The following is a 20,551-nucleotide window of genomic DNA, read 5'->3' on the forward strand; positions in this document are numbered from 1 at the left end:
CTCCCTCATGAGTCTTGCCTCTATCAGTGACCCAATAGTTTCTCCCCCATTTAAAGATGAATTCTCTTAAAATGGTTGTCCAGTACTTTTATATTGATAGCCTATTGTTAGGATAGATTATCAGTATGTGATTGATGAACGTGTGACACCCGGCACCCTCACCGATCAGCTGTCCCCGATGTTGGTCAGAAGTGCTCAATTACAGAGCCGCACAGCTCAATCAACATTATAGTGGCCGCGGCCCAGTACATAATATCCATCCCTACTGATAAGAATAGGGGGCGGATGTGTAGTACCAGGCTGCGGCCACTAAACCGTTGACCGCGCTGTACTGTGCAGCTCAGCAGCTGATCGCTTCCAGCTGGCACCAGGAACAGCTGACTGGCAGAGGTTGTGGGTGATGCACCTCCACGGATCAGATATTGATGACCTATCCCAAGGATAGGCACCTCCATGGATCAGATATTGATGACCTATCCCAAGGATAGGCACCTCCACGGATCAGATATTGATGACCTATCCCAAGGATAGGCCATCAACGTAAAACTCCCTGACGTTCCCTTTACTGTCCTAATACAATTCCCTGTTATCGTGAATGAGCGTGCCCAGAAATGCTTGTATCATTATAACTGTACAGTTTAAACAGATCAAATGCTTGTTTGTTGGATGATATTATCTTATGGTTTCCACAAAAGATCATCGCTCTTGGCACTGCATCATCCTATGCAAACGGGACCTCAGGGTCTGTTTATACAGACCGAACGGCGGCATTATATTATTATTATGCTTTTTGCTTGCATAGCGCTATCATATTCCGCAACGCTTTACATACATTATATGACTGCCAATCATTAAACTTTTATCAATCGGCGTCAGTTTAGACATCGGTTTACACAGGCAGACTAATATAAACTATGTCTACAAAGTAATCTGTAAAGGTACGCCCAGTGTGCAGCGGCTGCCATTGTCCTCGGCAGTGCGAGTCTTAGCTATACAGAATGATGCACCGCCGAGAACAATAAGTTTTTGCGCTGCGCAAAATACCGTTGAAAAATGCTTGTTCATCAAGCGATGAGCAGCATGCTCACACTACAAGATAACCGTGAAATAAGCATTTTTGACAATGCTCGTTCACAATTATCTTGCAGTGTTAATGTAGCTTTACTTTAGCTCGCCATACACATTAGATTAGCGCTGGCTGCACCCATGTACTTGGCGAGATACGATCATTGATCAGTAGTGGCCTCTCCGTAAATACCGTGGGGGGAAAGAAAGAATAAGGCATGTTTGGTTCTAAAACGCCCCACCATTTGTTCCTATAGCAGATAGGGCTAAGCAACAGCACATGTGAAAAAGACTTGGGTATACTAATAGATCACAGACTGAATATGAGTCAACAGTGTGATGCAGCAGCAAAAAAGGCAAATGCAATTCTATGATGTATTAACAGAAGCATACAGTCTAGATCACGTGAAGTCATTATTGCCCTCTACTCCTCGTTGGTCAGATCTCATCTGGAATACCGTGTCCAGTTCTGGGCGCCACATTTTAAAAAAGTCATCAACAAACTGGAGCGAGTTCAGAAAAGAGCGACCAGAATGGTGACCGGTCTGCAAACCCTGTCTTATGAGGAAAGGTTGCAGGATATGGGAATGTTTAGCTTGCAAAAGAGAAGACTGAGAGGAAACTTAATAGCAATCTACAAATATCTCAAGGGCTGTCACATTGTAGAAGGATCATCTTCATCCTCATTTGCACCAGGAAAGTCTAGAAGCAATGGGATGAAACTGAATGGGAGGAGACACAGATTAGATATTAGAAAAAACTTTTTGACAGTTAGAGTGATCAATGAGTGGAACAGGCTGCCACGAGAGGTGGTGAGTGCTCCTTCAATAGAAGTCTTCAAACAGAGGCTGGACAGACATCTGTCTGGGATGATTTAGCGAATCCTGCTTTGAGCAGGGAGTTGGACCAGATAGCCCAGGAGGTCCCTTCCAATTCTACGATTCTATGAGATACACCCCTGGCAAAGGTATAAGGTATATAGGAGCGGCTTATAACCCTCACCACTCCTAGAACTGTGGTGTGAAGGCAACAGTCAAGTAATGTGACCAGCACTGTGGGAGTGTACACAATTTTGGGGACAATTTTACTTATCCCAATGATATAGATCAGATAAAGGTTACACGGGCTCAAATAACGTTGCGTTGGGACCCAAAAGAATGCAATTCGACACATAACTTGACATCAGTCAATGGTCTGTGCAATGTTTAGTTATCTTAATCCTCTTAAGTGAGATAACCTTATGTGGCAAATTATCAAGATGATGGGTTGGTGTCACGATCGCATTACATACCAAATGCTAAGGGCCCATTCATATAAGCTATGTTCACATTGCAATTTACCCTACGATAAGTGGGTTTATCGGGGCTTACGTCTAAAGCCCAAGAAAACAAGATTTGGGGGTATGTGCTGACGGGCCATTGACTGTAATGATGCACATGAAGCCACTGTGTGATCTGTCAGACATAAATTGCAGAATTACACGCCTATACGAGTCGGGCACTGATAGCGAGTCGACCACGTTTTGGGGCCTGACTCAAGTAGATGGATACGTCTGAAAATAGTGTCTGACAGAGCACACAGGGGCCCGTCTGAATCATTACAGACATCCACTCCATCAGTGCATATGCTCGAACATTGTTTTTCAGGGTTCAGACAAGAGTCGCAACAGAGTCAGTGACCGTAGGGTAAAACGCGATGTGAACATAGCCATTTTGGTCCTTCGTTTTCACTCAACAATAGGGCCACAAGCCGCTTTAGGTCACCTACATCAGGATGAGTGGACTTTGACCACTGTCAACCAAAACCACTCATATCACTAAAGTATCAGTGTGCAATTCTGATGCATACGCGCATTTGTAATAAAGTGCGAGCTCGTATGGACTAAGATGCATTGTTTTATGTATTTCTTATAACTAATACCTATGCACATTTTACATTGCAGGGTGCAAAATACGGTGACTAGGATACAGAGCTTGTCTACACAATCGCTGCCGCTAATCCTCATGACCCCGTAACACATGGGCGTCTGTACCATATTAACAATTTAACACTGTCTGGTAGAAGCCCGGCACTTATATAACACTGCCTTACTGGGACAGATGCAGGTTGCAGAGTTCGCATCGATCCCTAAAGCTAAATTTATGGCGTAGTGGCCCCTGTGGGAGATGCGTAACGCTCGGCTCGCTGTGTGAGTCAGACCTGCAGAGCCTCATTAGACAATCAAACCAGTTAACTTAATAAGCAAGTCTTTAAGCCTCTTAAGGTGACAGCATCAAGAAATGTTCAGCCGCGTCAGAAGCTCTATAAACGTCAGCACTAGTCAGGGCTAACGCCGGTTCTTTGCTTGTGAAGAATATACAGACGTGTTAATACAGCAGCAAGGAAAATAATCAAGTGTCAAACAGCACCACCTAGCCAAGGATGGCGTGCCGAACTGCGCGTGGCGCCAGCTGCTCCACAGTGACAGTGCACCTGTCTGCAGGCATGGGAAGAAGCCCTTTTTCAGCTTTTTTTTTTTTTATTGTTCTACTGATAATAACGAGTCTGCGTGCTGCCACTAAAAATAAAGACATCTGTAACTATAACTGTCCCTGACATGAGAGTCTCATGCGGTATGAAATAAATGATTTTTCAAGGATTAGAAAAAAAATGTATTTTTCCAGAACCAGGGTCACTCCATGGGCCATGTCAGGAGTCCCCATTGAAATGGTTTATATTGTTTCCATGCACTTAAGCTGGTCATAATCATTAGATGCCCATTGGGAAACGTGGGCTGATCATTGGGCGACAGACATTTCAGCTGACACTACCATATGCACTCAGCCGAGCGCTCCTGTGACCTCTATTAGGGAGCCTACTACTTACATGTCAGCCGTTGAATTATCTCTGGGAGAAAAATGCAATTGGCAATCTTAAAATCAAACCAGCGTGATCGACATCAGTCATCCGGCGCCCCATACACACTAGACGACAGTCTGAACTCGTGGATATCAGCGGGTTTTCGGCTGACAGTCTAATATCTATGGAGGCCTTTAGGCAAAGTACTTTGATTACCACAAATGACATTTTAATCCTGAAAAAATGACACCAAAATACCTATACTAAAAGTGGGGCTGTTTCTGAGGGGGAAAAAGTCCCTTTGTGATAAGGATGTGATAGGGCGGAGAACCGCGGCAGCAGGGGGAAACTAGGGTTTGCATATTAAATAATTCTCCGATTTTGTGACTGCAGGGACATCAATTGCGTTTTTGAGCAATGTCCATCAAGATAGGACTGTGCTCAGTATGAAAATTGATGGAGAGGAAGGGTGCACTAAGCTCCTGGTCACGACAAGGGTGAACTGAAGCCCCTTCATCTAAATAAAAAAAAAAAATAGTATTTTTTGGGTAACTAAACAATTAAAATCTATACAACAGATATGATTTTTCTAGGGACCAAGTCACTTATATAACGGAATTAATTAGCATTTGCGGGGCAACAGGATCCCTTTACTCTTGACGTCTCGCCGGATGTGGCATAATAATGGCCTGCAATATAATGGCACGCTTCCATCATTCATGTGCACAGAGAGAAGAGCAGCGAGCCTTAGGCCTGTTTCACACATTCGTTTGTGTCCATCAGTCAAAATCCGCCGTTTTGGAAAATAAAAACGGATCCACCATTTTTCTTAGCGGATCCGTTTTTTTTCCCATTGAGTTGCATTACTGGCGGATCTTGACGGATGGCCATCCGTTAGATCCATTTTTTTTTTGCGGATCCGCCAAAATTTTGACGTCCGCCGACATGCCTGAACGGACCATGCAACGTTTTTTCGGGCGGTCGGATCCGCATTTCTCACTGCTCATGCCCGAAAGACTTCACTCAGCCGCAAATGTAACCCTAAACTCTGTTCTGGCGGCTGAAAAACTCTCTCTCTCTCTAGGCAGCGGTTCCTTTAAAATTTTTCCTTTGACGGATCCGCTAAAAATAACAGTCCGGTGCCAAACGTTGTGGTCAGTACAGGAACGGATCCGTTATCCGCCATTTTAGCGGATTTTGACTGACCAAAAAAACTGATGTGTGAAACAGGCCTTACAATGAATCATAATGGTCTCTCATACCTCAGCAACTCTTATATATAATATATATGCATCACTTATAGAAAGGAGCGGAGATACCCGATATACCCCACACAGGCATCTGAAGGGTTGGTGTCAGAATATTATGTTATTCTCTAGTGAAGCACCCCACAAAACCAAACATAAATCAGAGAGATCCTGAAAATATGGCACAGATCCGTACACGTCACATGAGATCTGCAGCGTTAGACCCCTTTATGTGGGCACTGCAGGAAGTATTGCCGGGATACAGTGGCACGCCATGGGCTTACAGTCACATAGGGGATTGTAAAGTAACTTTTTTATCCATTTAGACAGAGCATCTAAGGATTTTTCTGAAGCGCGAAAACTTGGAAGCATCTAGTTTTTCTCCCCATAAAATAAAAAGTCACATTAGATCATAAAGATGTCCCATAAGCATGATATTAGCATTGCCATATGAATAATCTTTACATACCGCCAGCACAATCTATAGCCCTTTACCATCAGGGAGAACCAAACCTCCCAATATATTACCAAACAAGACTTGGCCATGATCATGGATGCCTTGGTCCAAGTACTAAAGGGGAACATGGTGCTAAACGGCTAAAAAAAAAGAAATAATGACTAAGATCCAATGCCAAACACCTAAAAGCGATTCATATACTGGTATAGGAATATAAACCTATATATTGGTCCTTAGGTTCTTCTTTATTGGTCTTACCAGTTAGTTTCTTGACAGGCTGCAGCCGCACACTGATGGCTTGATGGGTAAGGAGGGGCGAGGAGGGTAGCGAGCGGGACATGCCCTCCATCATACGTATATGTTGCATGCCCTCTGTCACAGGTAGGGGAGTGATGGAGTAGTCCGGCTCAAACGCACAGTCGTTTTCAGAAGAGGAGCTACCTGTTGGATACAAGCAGTAATTAATGACAGATTCTCTAACATTTCAAGCACTCAGGTAACATACAAATACAGTGCACAGCACATGAGAACCATGGGCCAGAGACACCAGGGCTAAAGCTCAAATCCAACCTAAAGATGCATGAAAAAAGAAGTTCATGATTACATCCCATCAATGCACTCGTAAAAAATTAACAAAAAATGTTTTCAATGTTGATTAGATAGGACATGTTTTAGCATAGATTTAAAAGTAGTATCAGTTTTCCCAGCCAGCAGGAGCCGCGGCATCCCCAGCCAGACAGCGGTAGCTGCGGAGTCCCCAGCCAGACAGCGGCAGCGCCAGCCAGACAGCACCAGTCCCAGACAGGCAGAGGCAGCTGTGGTGTCCCCAGCCAGACAGCGGCAGCCCAAGCCAGACAGAGGCAGGTGCAACGTCCCCAGCCAGACTGCGGCAGCCCCAGCCAGACAGAGGCAGGTGCGACGTCCCCAGCCAGACTGCGGCAGCCCCAGCCAGACAGAGGCAGCTACGACGTCCCCAGACAGACTGCGGCAGCCCCAGCCAGACAGAGGCAGCTACGACGTCCCCAGACAGACAGAGCCAGCTGCAGCATCCCCAGCCAGACAGCAGTAGCCGCAGCATCCAAAAGTCCAGACAGAATGCTGCTGCACTTGCCCCTTACTACTTCCCAGTTTTATCTAAAAAAAAAAAAAAAAAAAAAAAAAAAGGAAAAGCCACAGAGACCCCCAAATATATTAACAGTTCCGATAACCCAAAATGGCAACCTTCAGTGAACTGCACTAATTTCATTAAAAGTCACATACCCCTTAAAAATTTGGTGCCATTTTATGCCGTTCACACAATTGTGATTTTTTGTGGACTGCTCGGAGACATGTCTGATTTTGATCAGACCCTCGTATCAAAATCTGCAATGAAAGTCTATGGATCCATGAAAAAAATTGACCATACTCTGAGTAAGGTCAGATATTCACTATGAAGAAGAAGGTGGAGAAGTTTTTTTTTCTCCATGTGTAAGAAACACTGGAGGACACTCAGGCCACACGTTGATCAAATTCTGATCAAAATAATCAGGCTGCTTTTCTTGAACATGAGAAAAATGGATGCCTAAATGAGCCCTATGACTGCCCTAAAGTTAGAAAATAAAATGTATACCTTCTCTGAGCAGGTTTGGCTTTGCAAAAATGTTTTCACGTTTTTATGTTTTAAGCTTATTAAACAGAACCTATTGATTCATGCTAAACAAACCAAGAGCCGCATAAATCAGAACCTGGTTGCATGACTGTAATCAGATATGTTTTCTCTGAAACACAGCAGCATTTCAGAGAAAACATAATTTGAGACTCGGCTGGGAACTATTGGGACCATAGGCGGATTATATATAGGGCAGTTCGGGCCATTTCCAGGAGCTCAGCTGCCGACAATACAGAACAGCATCACAGCTCCAGGGGAGCTTCCATAGCGTCTGCTGTGACGTGCAGGCACAATGATGTCTTCTGCCGGCGCATGCCAGCATGTACGTGCCACAAGTGGAAGTGGACCTAGTAAAGCACCGGGGGAAACTGGAGTGAGGTGGCTGTTTTTTTTTATCAATATGTGTACAGTATGGGATATGTGCCTATACATATATATGGGTTATGTGCGTGCTCGTACTGTATATATAGGGTAATGTGCGGGCTCATACTGTGTGTAGGAGGCTATGTGGGGGTTCATACCAGGGCTGCCTCACTACTGATCATGTACATAAAGTGCAGCACAGATTCAACTCACCTAAGAGCCAAGATCCTTAGATCAAGAACAGAACAGGCATTTATAGGACATTCCATAACTTCCCCAAATTATTAAGGACACATTTACAACACAATCTGCATTGAACTGCTGTACCCAATTTATTAAATATTTCAGGAGTCGGAGTCAGTCCATTTCATACTGACTCCACAGCCCTGTTCATACTGTACATAGAGAGTTGTGTGTGGGCTCATACTGTATATAGGCAGCTATGTGCGGGCTCATACTGTACATTGGGGGCTATGTCAGAGTTCATACTGTATATAGGCAGCTATGTGCGGGCTCATACTGTACATTGGGGGCTATGTCAGAGTTCATACTGTATATAGGCAGCTATGTGCGGGCTCATACTGTACATTGGGGGCTATGTCAGAGTTCATACTGTATATAGGCAGCTATGTGCGGGCTCATACTGTATATTGGGGCTATGTCAGAGTTTATACTGTATATAGGCAGCTATGTGCGGGCTCATACTGTATATTGGGGCTATGTCAGAGTTTATACTGTATATAGGCAGCTATGTGCGGGCTCACACTGTATATTGGGGCTATGTCAGAGTTCATACTGTATATAGGCAGCTATGTGCGGGCTCATACTGTACATTGGGGGCTATGTCAGAGTTCATACTGTATATAGGCAGCTATGTGTGGTCTCATACTGTACATTGGGGGCTATGTCAGGTTATACTGTATATAGGCAGCTATGTGCAGGCTCACACTGTACATTGGGGGCTATGTCAGAGTTCATACTGTATATAGGCAGCTATGTGCGGGCTCATACTGTACATTGGGGGCTATGTCAGAGTTCATACTGTATATAGGCAGCTATGTGCGGGCTCATACTGTACATTGGGGGCTATGTCAGAGTTCATACTGTATATAGGCAGCTATGTGCGGGCTCATACTGTATATTGGGGCTATGTCAGAGTTTATACTGTATATAGGCAGCTATGTGCGGGCTCATACTGTATATTGGGGCTATGTCAGAGTTTATACTGTATATAGGCAGCTATGTGCGGGCTCACACTGTATATTGTGGCTATGTCAGAGTTCATACTGTATATAGGCAGCTATGTGCGGGCTCATACTGTATATTGGGGCTATGTCAGGTTATACTGTATATAGGCAGCTATGTGCGGGCTCACACTGTATATTGGGGCTATGTCAGAGTTTATACTGTATATAGGCAGCTATGTGCGGGCTCATACTGTATATTGGGGCTATGTCAGAGTTTATACTGTATATAGGCAGCTATGTGCGGGCTCACACTGTATATTGTGGCTATGTCAGAGTTCATACTGTATATAGGCAGCTATGTGCGGGCTCATACTGTATATTGGGGCTATGTCAGGTTATACTGTATATAGGCAGCTATGTGCGGGCTCACACTGTATATTGGGGCTATGTCAGAGTTTATACTGTATATAGGCAGCTATGTGCGGGCTCATACTGTATATTGGGGCTATGTCAGAGTTTATACTGTATATAGGCAGCTATGTGCGGGCTCACACTGTATATTGGGGCTATGTCAGAGTTTATACTGTGTATAGGCAGCTATGTGCGGGCTCATACTGTATATTGGGGCTATGTCAGAGTTTATACTGTATATAGGCAGCTATGTGCGGGCTCACACTGTATATTGGGGCTATGTCAGAGTTTATACTGTATATAGGCAGCTATGTGCGGGCTCATACTGTACATTGGGGGCTATGTCAGAGTTTATACTGTATATAGGCAGCTATGTGCGGGCTCATACTATACATTGGGGGCTATGTCAGAGTTCATACTGTATATAGGCAGCTATGTGCGGGCTCATACTGTACATTGGGGGCTATGTCAGAGTTTATACTGTATATAGGCAGCTATGTGCGGGCTCATACTGTATATTGGGGCTATGTCAGAGTTCATACTGTGTATAGGCAGCTATGTGCGGGCTCATACTGTATATTGGGGCTATGTCAGAGTTTATACTGTATATAGGCAGCTATGTGCGGGCTCACACTGTATATTGGGGCTATGTCAGAGTTTATACTGTATATAGGCAGCTATGTGCGGGCTCATACTGTACATTGGGGGCTATGTCAGAGTTTATACTGTATATAGGCAGCTATGTGCGGGCTCATACTGTACATTGGGGGCTATGTCAGAGTTCATACTGTATATAGGCAGCTATGTGCGGGCTCATACTGTACATTGGGGCTATGTCAGAGTTCATACTGTATATAGGCAGCTATGTGCGGGCTCATACTGTACATTGGGGGCTATGTCAGAGTTTATACTGTATATAGGCAGCTATGTGCGGGCTCATACTGTATATTGGAGGCTATATCAGAGTTCATACTGTATGTAGGGGACTGTGTGTGGGCCCATACTGTAAATAGCGGGCTGCGTGAGGGCTCATATTGTATGTAGGGGGCTATGTGGGAGCCTATTGCCTGAGCCTGTGAGCTGTTATCCTCATAAAGTACGGTTTATGGTCTCCTTCTCTTGTCCTGATTGAAGGAATTCCCTAATGAACCCTTGAATGACCAAAAGAGGGGGCGAAACGCCTAGGAGGAAGATGCCATTAAGCTAACTACACATCTGTTCAGGCCATATCGGGCCTATGAGGCATATGGGTTTTTAAACTAACTAACTAAAGAGAGAATATCTTAAAGGTTTCTTTTTTATTCTAGTTTACATGTATAAGGGCCCCATAGGTTGATGGCTTTAGTTGTTGATTGGGGGGCTATGTGGGGGCTCATATTGTATGTACGGGGATTATACTGTATATAGTGGAGTTTCAGCATACTTAATTTTGCTCAATATTAAGTCATGCAATTAAAATAATTATAATGAATATTAATTAATTTCAGCCTATTGGTAAGGCCTCCACAACAGTCACAGTCTCTCATGTGGCCCCATGGGAAAATTACGGTAATCTCCCACCCCTGTTCTATTATGTATACCGCTGTACATAAGGGAAAAATGTGCGCGGTGTGCTACAGGCGCCGCTATCAGTCATTTTCCATCTACAGATGTCAACCGGAGGACCTGGGTGTTACTCATGTGACCTATCAAAGGGGATCACATGATCCATCAGGTATTTGGTGGGGGGAAGTGGGGTAATGCCTTCTAAACTGCCCGGGGCCCTGGCTACTCTTAGGGTACCGTTTCACCTAGCGACGCACCAGCGATCCCGACAACGATACGACCTGGTAAGGATCGTGGGTGCGTCGCTAAATGATCGCTAGAAAGCTGTCAAACAGGCAGATTTACCCAACGACGCAGCAACCATCCAGCGATCCGTATAGCGACCTCGGCGGTGGTTGGGACCTTGTCACACAGCAGCGATTCTGACGACTCCCGCCTGCGTCCCTGAGTTCTGAGTCGCTAACGAGGTCGCTCGTCGGTGTCAGACACAGCGATGCATGCTGGCCAGCGGGACGCCGACGATGAAAAAATGGCCCAGGACATTTGAGCACGATCAGCGATATCCAGCAGGGGGGCCGGTCGCCGCTATGTGTCACATGTAACGAGATCGCTGGCGAAGTCGCTGTTGCGTCACAAAATTGATCTCGCTATGTGAGACGGGGCCTTTAATCCGCCCCTGATAGCGACTACTTTGATTATGCCCGTGGCCCCTTTCTCCCCGCCATACTCCAGTTGGTTCTCAGATCCCAATATACACACGTAGGGGAAACCTGTCAATCAACTGGAGTATGGTGAAGAGAAGGCGGCCAGTGACACATCGGACTAGTCTCCCTATAGTCCCTGGACAGCTTTTAAAACTATGTTTTCTTGGAAAATCACAGATTAAAAATGAAACATTTTGTGGTTCGGGCGGTTGCTGCCATTCACCACCCTAGCACTCCGCATGAAAATTTTCAACATCTGTGCATTTTGCTACATTTGGGGTTGACACCAAAAACTGTCGTAGACTGTGAACTACTCTGTCCTAAAGAGCTTCGCAACGACGGACAATATAGAAACACAGCAAATATGACAATATGGTAAAACTACAGACAATATAAAAATGACTCATGGCTCTTTTTATTAGACAGATATACCACCATCTGTTCCAGACACAGCAAGAGAAAAAATCTCCCGGCTTTTATAGGACCACCTGCTAAATAGGCAACAGTCCTGTTTGCACTAAACACACAGCAAATATATTTCCATCTTCACCAACAGCATCTCCACATCCTCTAGGTGGGATTATTTCTGGTTTAGGTTTATTGATAGCAAATAGCTACACATATGGATAGACTACAGAGGACTGTACACAAATAAGACTTATCTTTCTTCTGCGGAAGATAAGACAAGGCATTGCTATAGCAGCAGTCTGGGAACTCCGCCAAGAGCTTGGTTCATCTTCTCCTTCCATTATTACCCCATCTTTACTACCAATTTTACTATTGTATTCACAAGCCTTGTATTAAAGGGAAAGCAAAATCAATGCTGCAAAGTGACAGTTCTATCAGAGCGAAACTTCACAGTTCCAAGTCTGCGCGGGTGACAATGACAGACTAGAGCCAGTACTGTGTGCGTGATACGGGAACGAGGGAGATCATATCCAAATGGACTTTAAAGGGAATAGTTCACCCGTTTCTTTTGCTGCTGCATATGAGAGCACCATGATGTAGGGGCAGAGACCCTGATTCTAGCAATGTGTGACTTACTGAGCTGCCTGCTGCAGTTTTGATAAAAATCACTATTTTGTCAGATGCAGATGTAGCAATTCTCTGAATAACTCATCCACACCACTAACCAGCAGCTGACTGTGTACACTGTGCATAGGCAGAAAGCTGCCAATCAGTGGTGGGAGTGGGGCTGTATTACTATGGAGAGCTACATAGCAGCAGGTTTACTAGTCCTTTAGGGATAATCTCCTACTAATAAACAGTGATTTGATCAAAACTACAGCAAGAACCCCAGAAAGTGACACATTTTTCAGTTTCAAATTAGGTGGCATATCCCCTTTAAAGGCTATAGACCCCTCAAACAAGGAAAAAATATAATTTGTTTTACATAGGTTAGTCGTTATATTGAGTTTTAAAAGTTGCATTACATTCCAGTCGGTAAGCTTTGTTCCCTTATTTCACATTCCATGCTCTTTTGAGCATGTCTGTCCCAGGATTACAGTTGTGGCCAAAAGTATTGACACCCCTGCAATTTTGTCAGATAATACTCAGTTTCTTCCTGAAAATGATTGCAAACACAAATTCTTTGGTATTATTATCTTCATTTAATTTGTCTTAAATGAAAAAACACAAAAGAGAATGAAGCAAAAAGCAAAACATTGATCATTTCACACGAAACTCCAAAAATGGGCCAGACAAAAGTATTGGCACCCTCAGCCTTATACTTGGTTGCACAACCTTTAGCCAAAATAACTGCAACCAACTGCTTCCGGTAACCATCAATCAGTTTCTTACAATGCTCTGCTGGAATTTTAGACCATTCTTCTTTGGCAGTCTGCTCCAGGTCCCTGATATTTGAAGGGTGCCTTCTCCAAACTGCCATTTTTTTTTTAGATCTCTCCACAGGTGTTCTATGGGATTCAGGTCTGGACTCATTGCTGGCCACCTTAGAAGTCTCCAGTGCTTTCTCTCAAACCATTTTCTAGTGCTTTTTGAAGTGTGTTTTGGGTCATTGTCCTGCTGGAAGACCCATGACCTCTGAGGGAGACCCAGCTTTCTCACACAGGGCCCTACATTATGCTGCAAAATTTGTTGGTAGTCTTCAGACTTCATAATGCCATGCACACGGTTCAAGCAGTCCAGTGCCAGAGGCAGCAAAGTAACCCCAAAACATCAGGGAACCTCTGCCATGTTTGACTGTAGGGACCGTGTTTTTTTCTTTGAATGCTTTTTTTCACCTGTAAACTCAATGTTGATGCCTTTGCCCAAAAAGCTCTACTTTTGTCTCATCTGACCAGAGAACATTCTTCCAAAATGTTTTAGGCTTTTTCAGGTAAGTTTCGGCATACACCAGCCTGGCTTTTTTATGTCTCGGGGTAAGAAGTGGGGTCTTCCTGGGTCTCCTACCATACAGTCCCTTTTCATTCAGACGCCGACAGATAGACACTGTTGTACCCTCGGACTGCAGGGCAGCTTGAACTTGTTTGGATGTTAGTCGAGGTTCTTTATCCAACATCCGCACAATCTTGCGTTGAAATCTCGTCAATTTTTCTTTTCCGTCCACATCTAGGGAGGTTAGCCACAGTGCCATGGGCTTTAAACTTCTTGATGACACTGCGCACGGTAGACACAGGAACATTCAGGTCTTTGGAGATGGACTTGCAGCCTTGAGATTGCTCATGCTTCCTCACAATTTGGTTTCTCAAGTCCTCAGACAGTTCTTTGGTCTTCTTTCTTTTCTCCATGCACAATGTGGTACACACAAGGACACAGGACAGAGGTTGAGTCAACTTTAATCCATGTCAACTGGCTGCAAGTGTGATTTAGTTATTGCCAACACCTGTTAGGTGCCACAGGTAAGTTACAGGTGCTGTTAATTACACAAATTAGAGAAGCATCACATGATTTTTCGAACAATGCCAATACTTTTGTCCACCCTCTTTTTTATGTTTGGTGTGGAATTATATCCAATTTGGCTTTAGGACAATTCTTTTTGTGTTTTTTCATTTAAGACAAATTAAATGAAGATAATAATAACAAAGAATTTGTGTTTGCAATCATTTTCATGAAGAAACTGAGTATTATCTGACAAAATTGCAGGGGTGTCAATACTTTTGGCCACAACTGTACATGCTGGATTTGAGGCCTGTGTTTTCAGGCGTCTGCAGTCAGAACTAGCTTTCAAGTATCAGCACAGCTTCATACTTGGAGTGATCTACTTTTATACAGCTAACGAAGAATCGTGTGCTTTCCAACCCATCTACAACCCATCTTTTAGATTTTACATAAAACCTGCTATCTCAAACACTGAGAGAAGGGAAAACGGAGCAGAAATCAGTCAGAACCAAGCAATCAGCTAGGTAGGTTTAGCAGCAAAAGTAGGACAATTTGAAATAAAAAATACTTCAGAAAGGGTTAAGCAAATTTTGGACATGACATGTTTCTGTATTTATTCTGGAAGGTGCTCTCACAATTGGATGCAGTACTGGTTTCAATCACATCAGGATCTTAGCAGATACTACAGGAAAAAAAAAAACAGGATCAGTGCCAGAACTAATCCTTCCACTTAACCCTTTTGATGCTGGGATCAAAAGTGACCATGGTATTCACATGGTTTTCAGAGAGAAGGGGCCCCCCCTCATTAACACCATAGGAACCCCCACGCTGTGACCGTGCTGCCGCCGATAGCTGTCAAACACTGGCCTACAGCTCTGCCAGGTTCAATGGCCTATTAGATCATGTAATACGCAGGGTCTAAAGGTCCCCTTACAAATTAGACTTAAGTTGTTTGAACCTGCCGACATTAACGGGTTCGGCTGATGGTCTATAGTGTATGTGGTCGCTGGCCAACTAATAGTCGCTTGTCCAATTTCGGACTGCCGATGACACCGTCTTATGAGATAAACTGCTGGCAGACAGGTAAGTTGGTGGTTTTCTCATACAAAACATAGGACACACGGCTGAACTTGTATGTGCAATGATCCTCAGTCTACTGAACCACCGCACGACCGGCTCTACCCTCTCCTAGTGTATCCTCACCCATCCCTGTAGACTGTGAGCCCTCGCGGGCAGGGTCCTCTCTCCTTATGTACTCATGTGTCCCTTGTCTTACACATGTTTATTGTACTTGTCTATATTTCCCCTTTTCACATGTAAAGCGCCATGGAATAAATGGCGCTATAAAAATGTATAATAATAATAACAATAATAATGTATGGCTGTTGGCCATGCTTTGGCTGATTGTTCGGCTGACAGCCATCTAGTGTGTATGTGTATGCCCGGGTACAGCTCACAGGTCAAATGCAATGCAATACATAAGTGCATTAGAGCAGCAACCAGAGTATTCAATGTATTTAGAGAATTCCATTTAAGTCCAAGTTCCAAAGAGAGACTGAGTAAGAAGAAAAAAAAAGTACAAAAAAAGTGAAAAATAATTTGTAAAAAAATAAAATAAAGAAGGCAAAAAACAGAATCACAGAAAAATGTTTCGCCGTTAATGATGAATGTTTTATTTGAAAATAAAAAAAAATGTATACAAATTTGGTATCATTACATCCAGAATAAAACGTGCTTCCTGAGACTACCAGAGTGAAGAGAGCAGTGCTCCAATATTCACAGCAGTCCCATAGCAGATGTATGGTGTGAAGGCTGAGCATGCGCACTTCCGCTCCATTTAAGATAGGGTTCTATAGAGTGCAGGTCTCTGGACACAGAACCCCATACTTGAGATCACTAAAGGGTGCGATCTTGCTAGGATAGGGGATAACTTTTGATTCAAGGAATAAACCTTTAATTTTGCATTTAGGTAACAAAGTTACCCAAACAAATAGATGAAAAGGTGTACATAGACTTTAAATGGCTTCCTCATACAGAGGTTTGTAATGCATGCTGTGCTCATAGGGACCATGGCTGCAGGTTTGTACAAGTACTGCGCTGTCCATAAAGAACTAGGACAGGGATCAGCCAGCTTCAACACTCCAGCTGTTGTGAAACTGCAACTCTCAGCCATTCTTGAGATATTAATACTTTTCTCTTGTTTACTGCTTGTTTCCTTGGAGACCATCCACAGCGCAATAAGCTGTAAAGGCTCCGTCACGCTTAAGAGTCACCGATTTTGTGACGCAGCAGCGATATTGCTAGCGATATCGCTATCTGTGATACTTACCTCCGACCGGCTCCCCCGCTGTCTATCGCTGATCGCGCGAGAACGTCCTGGGCCATTTCTCGTCGGCCACTTCCTGCTGGCGCCGACGAGTGACGCGTGGACGCGGGCGGGAGGACTTCTTCATCGCCGCGTCTGACAGGTAAGTAACGACCGCCGACCGCTGCTACACTAGCGACCATTTAGCGATGCACCAGCGATCCTGACCGGGTCATATCGTTGTCGGGATCGCTGGTGCATCGCTAAGTGTGACGGGACCTTAACCCCTTAATGTCCCATGACGGACACAGTCCGTCATCAGACATTTCCCCTGCTTTGATGAGGGCTCCGGCGCTGAGCCCGCATCAAAGCCGGGACATGTCAGCTATTAACTAGTTAAATGCCGCTGTCAAAGCTGACAGCGTGCATTTAAATAGCATTTCCGGCCGCCGGGCCAGAAATGACGTCACCGCCGACCCCCGTCACGTGATCGGGGGTCGGCGTCATGTTGCCTGGACAACCAGAGGTCTCTATGAGACCTCTATGGTTGTTCCAGGCATATGGCTTTCAGCGCCACCCGGTGGTCGGCGCTGAAAGCACAGCAGTAAATCTGCCACATATGGGCGATCTGCTCATCGCCCATATGTAGCAGAGCCGATCGGGTTGCGCAAGCTTCTAGCCTCCTATGGAGGCTATTGAAGCATGCCAAAAGAAAAAAAAAATTGTTTAAAAATAAAAAAAAATTTAAAAAACCTAAAAGTTCAAATCACCCCCCTTTCGCCCCAATCAAAATAAAACCGTAAAAAAAAAAAAATCCCACATACACATATTAGGTATCGCTGTGTTCAGAATCGCCCGATCTATCAATAAAAAAAAAGCATTAACCCGATCGCTAAACGGCGTAGCGAGAAAAAAATTAAAAACGCCAGAATTACGTATTTTTGGTCACCAAGACATTGCATTAAAATGCAATAACGGGCGATCAAAAGAACGTATCTGCACAAAAGTGGTATCATTAATACCATACACTACATACCATACATACATACATACCATACATAATTATCATACACTTCTCTCATACCCCAAGATCAGACAATAGAGCTGGTGGAGGCGTTGGTCTGCTCCTATCACCAAAATGTACCTTTCAGGTTATCCCTCAACTACCCTCACTTGTCTTCCCTTCTTTTGAGGTCCATGCCGTCAGACTCTACACCCCCTTCTCCATGCGAGTGGCGGTGGTATATCGTCCTCCCGGCCCCTCCCATCAGTTCCTGGATCATTTTGCCACTTGGCTTCCACATTTTCTCTCCTGTGACATCCCTACCCTCCTCATGGGAGATTTCAACATCCCCATTGCTCTTCCCCTCTCCCCATCTGCTACTCACCTTTTATCTCTAACCTCCTCATTTGGCCTTTCGCAGCTTACTAATTCTCCAACGCATGAAGACGGAAACTCCCTCGACTTGGTCTTCTCTCGGCTTTGTGCAGTGGATGATTTTGCAAACTCCCCTCTCCCGCTCTCTGACCACAATCTTCTTTCATTCTCTATAAAGAACTGCCAGGCTGCTCAGGTCACCCCCACTGTCCAGACTTATAGAAACACACAGGCCATTAACACCCAGAAACTTCTGAAGAACTTGCAGTCTTCATTGGCCCCTATCTCCTCCCACTCATGTCCTGATTCTGCATTGAAGCATTACAATGAAACACTTCAAACTGCCCTGGATGAATTTGCACCCCCTATAAATAGAACACCACAACGCAGACGGCGACAACCCTGGCACACGGTGCAAACACGTTTCCTGCAGCGGTGCTCCAGGTGCGCCGAACGTCTGTGGAGAAAATCCAATCTACACGAAGATTTCATCCATTTTAAGTTTATGCTTAGAACATACAACACTGCCCTTCACCTCTCCAAACAAACCTATTTCAACACCCTCATCATCTCACTGTCTAATAACCCAAAACGTCTCTTTGACACTTTTCATTCTCTACTCAATCCAAGAGTACAGGCCCCAACCACTGAGCTCCGAGCTGACGATCTGGCCAATTACTTCAAAGAAAAAATTGACCAGATCCGACAGGAAATTATCTCCAAATCCCCTCATACCATGCACTGTCCTCCCTCCCCCACTGCATCTAACTCACTCTCTGATTTTGAACCAGTCACAGAAGAAGAAGTAAGCAGGCTCCTTGCATCTTCTCGCCCAACTACTTGCACCAGTGACCCATTTCCGTCACATCTCCTCCAGTCCCTTTCCCCTGCTGTCACCCCTCACCTAACTAAAATATTTAACCTCTCTCTCTCTTCTGGTATTTTTCCCTCCTCATTTAAGCATGCCATCATACATCCACTACTTAAAAAACCATCCCTCGACCAAAATTGTGCCGCTAACTATAGACCTGTCTCTAATCTTCCCTTCATCTCTAAACTCCTGGAACGCCTGGTCCACTCCCGTCTTATCCGCTATCTCTCAGAAAACTCTGTTCTCGACCCTCTCCAATCCGGTTTCCGCTCTTTACACTCCACTGAAACTGCCCTCACTAAAGTCTCTAATGATCTGCTAACAGCTAAATCAAATGGTCATTACTCCATGCTAATTCTCTTGGATCTCTCTGCAGCATTCGACACTGTGGATCATCAGCTCCTCCTCACTATGCTCCGTTCCATTGGCCTCAAGGACACCGTTCTCTCCTGGTTCTCCTCCTATCTCTCCGACCGCTCCTTTACTGTTTCTTTTGCCGGTTCCTCCTCCTCTCACCTTCCCCTTACTGTTGGGGTCCCTCAAGGATCGGTTCTAGGCCCCCTCCTCTTCTCCTTGTACACTGCCCCTATTGGTCAAACAATCAGTAGATTTGGTTTCCAGTACCATCTCTATGCTGATGACACCCAATTATACGCTTCTTCTCCTGACATCACGCCAGCCTTTCTAGAAAACACTGGCGATTGTCTAAACGCTGTGTCTAATATCATGTCCTCACTATATCTGAAACTGAACCTATCAAAGACTGAACTCCTTGTGTTTCCTCCCGCTACTAATGTACCTACACCCGACATTGCCATTTCCGTCTGTGGTTCCACTATTACTCCCCAGCAACATGCCCGCTGTCTTGGGGTCATACTTGATTCCGAGCTTTCCTTTGCCCCCCACATTCGATCACTGGCTCGCTCTTGTCATCTGCACCTCAAAAACATTTCTAGAATTCGACCTTTTCTTACTTTTGACTCTGCAAAAACTCTTACTGTTTCTCTTATTCATTCTCGTCTCGACTATTGTAACTCTCTTCTAATCGGTCTCCCTCTTACCAAACTCTCCCCTCTCCAATCTGTCTTGAATGCTGCAGCCAGGATCATATTCCTCACCAATCGTTACACCGATGCCTCTACCTTGTGCCAGTCATTACACTGGCTACCCATCCACTCCAGAATTCAGTATAAACTTATTACCCTCACCCACAAAGCCCTCCATGGCTCAGCACCACCCTACATCTCCTCCCTTGTTTCAGTATACCACCCTACCCGCGCCCTCCGTTCTGCTGATGACCTGAGGTTAGTATCCTCAATAGTCAGAACCTCCCACTCCCGTCTCCAAGACTTTACACGTGCCGCGCCAATTCTTTGGAATACACTTCCCAGGTCAATACGATTAGTCCCCAGTCCCCACAATTTTAAGCGTGTCCTGAAAACGCATTTATTCAGACTGGCCTATCGCCTCAACACATTAACCTAACCTATCCCTGTGTGGCAGAGCCAAAAATTTTACCATAACCAGGTTCCCAGCATCATGTTCCCACATGCTTTATGCATCCATTAGCCCTCTGTGTCTGTACTGTTACACACTTAACATTATGGCTGGTCCATACAATCAGGGCAACTGTTACCACCCACCTTTCGTGTCTACCTCTTTCCTCATAGACTGTAAGCTTGCGAGCAGGG

At 44.7% G+C, this 20,551-nt stretch overlaps 1 protein-coding gene across 5 annotated transcripts in view; it reads right to left on the reverse strand.

Annotated features, from left to right (window-relative positions):
* TANC2 (tetratricopeptide repeat, ankyrin repeat and coiled-coil containing 2) overlaps positions 1-20,551 on the reverse strand; it is a 621,767-nt gene that overhangs the window by 152,494 nt on the left and 448,722 nt on the right. For all 5 annotated transcript variants that reach the window (XM_073582321.1, XM_073582322.1, XM_073582320.1 and 2 more), the window contains one exon: positions 5,866-6,048. In XM_073582321.1, coding sequence (XP_073438422.1) covers positions 5,866-6,048 — 183 coding nt within the window. The remainder of the gene's footprint in view (positions 1-5,865; positions 6,049-20,551) is intronic.

Source organism: Dendrobates tinctorius, unplaced genomic scaffold (assembly GCF_039654945.1).
Source record: "Dendrobates tinctorius isolate UK_male_01 unplaced genomic scaffold, ASM3965494v1 ptg000071l, whole genome shotgun sequence".
Lineage (NCBI taxonomy): Eukaryota > Metazoa > Chordata > Amphibia > Anura > Dendrobatidae > Dendrobates > Dendrobates tinctorius.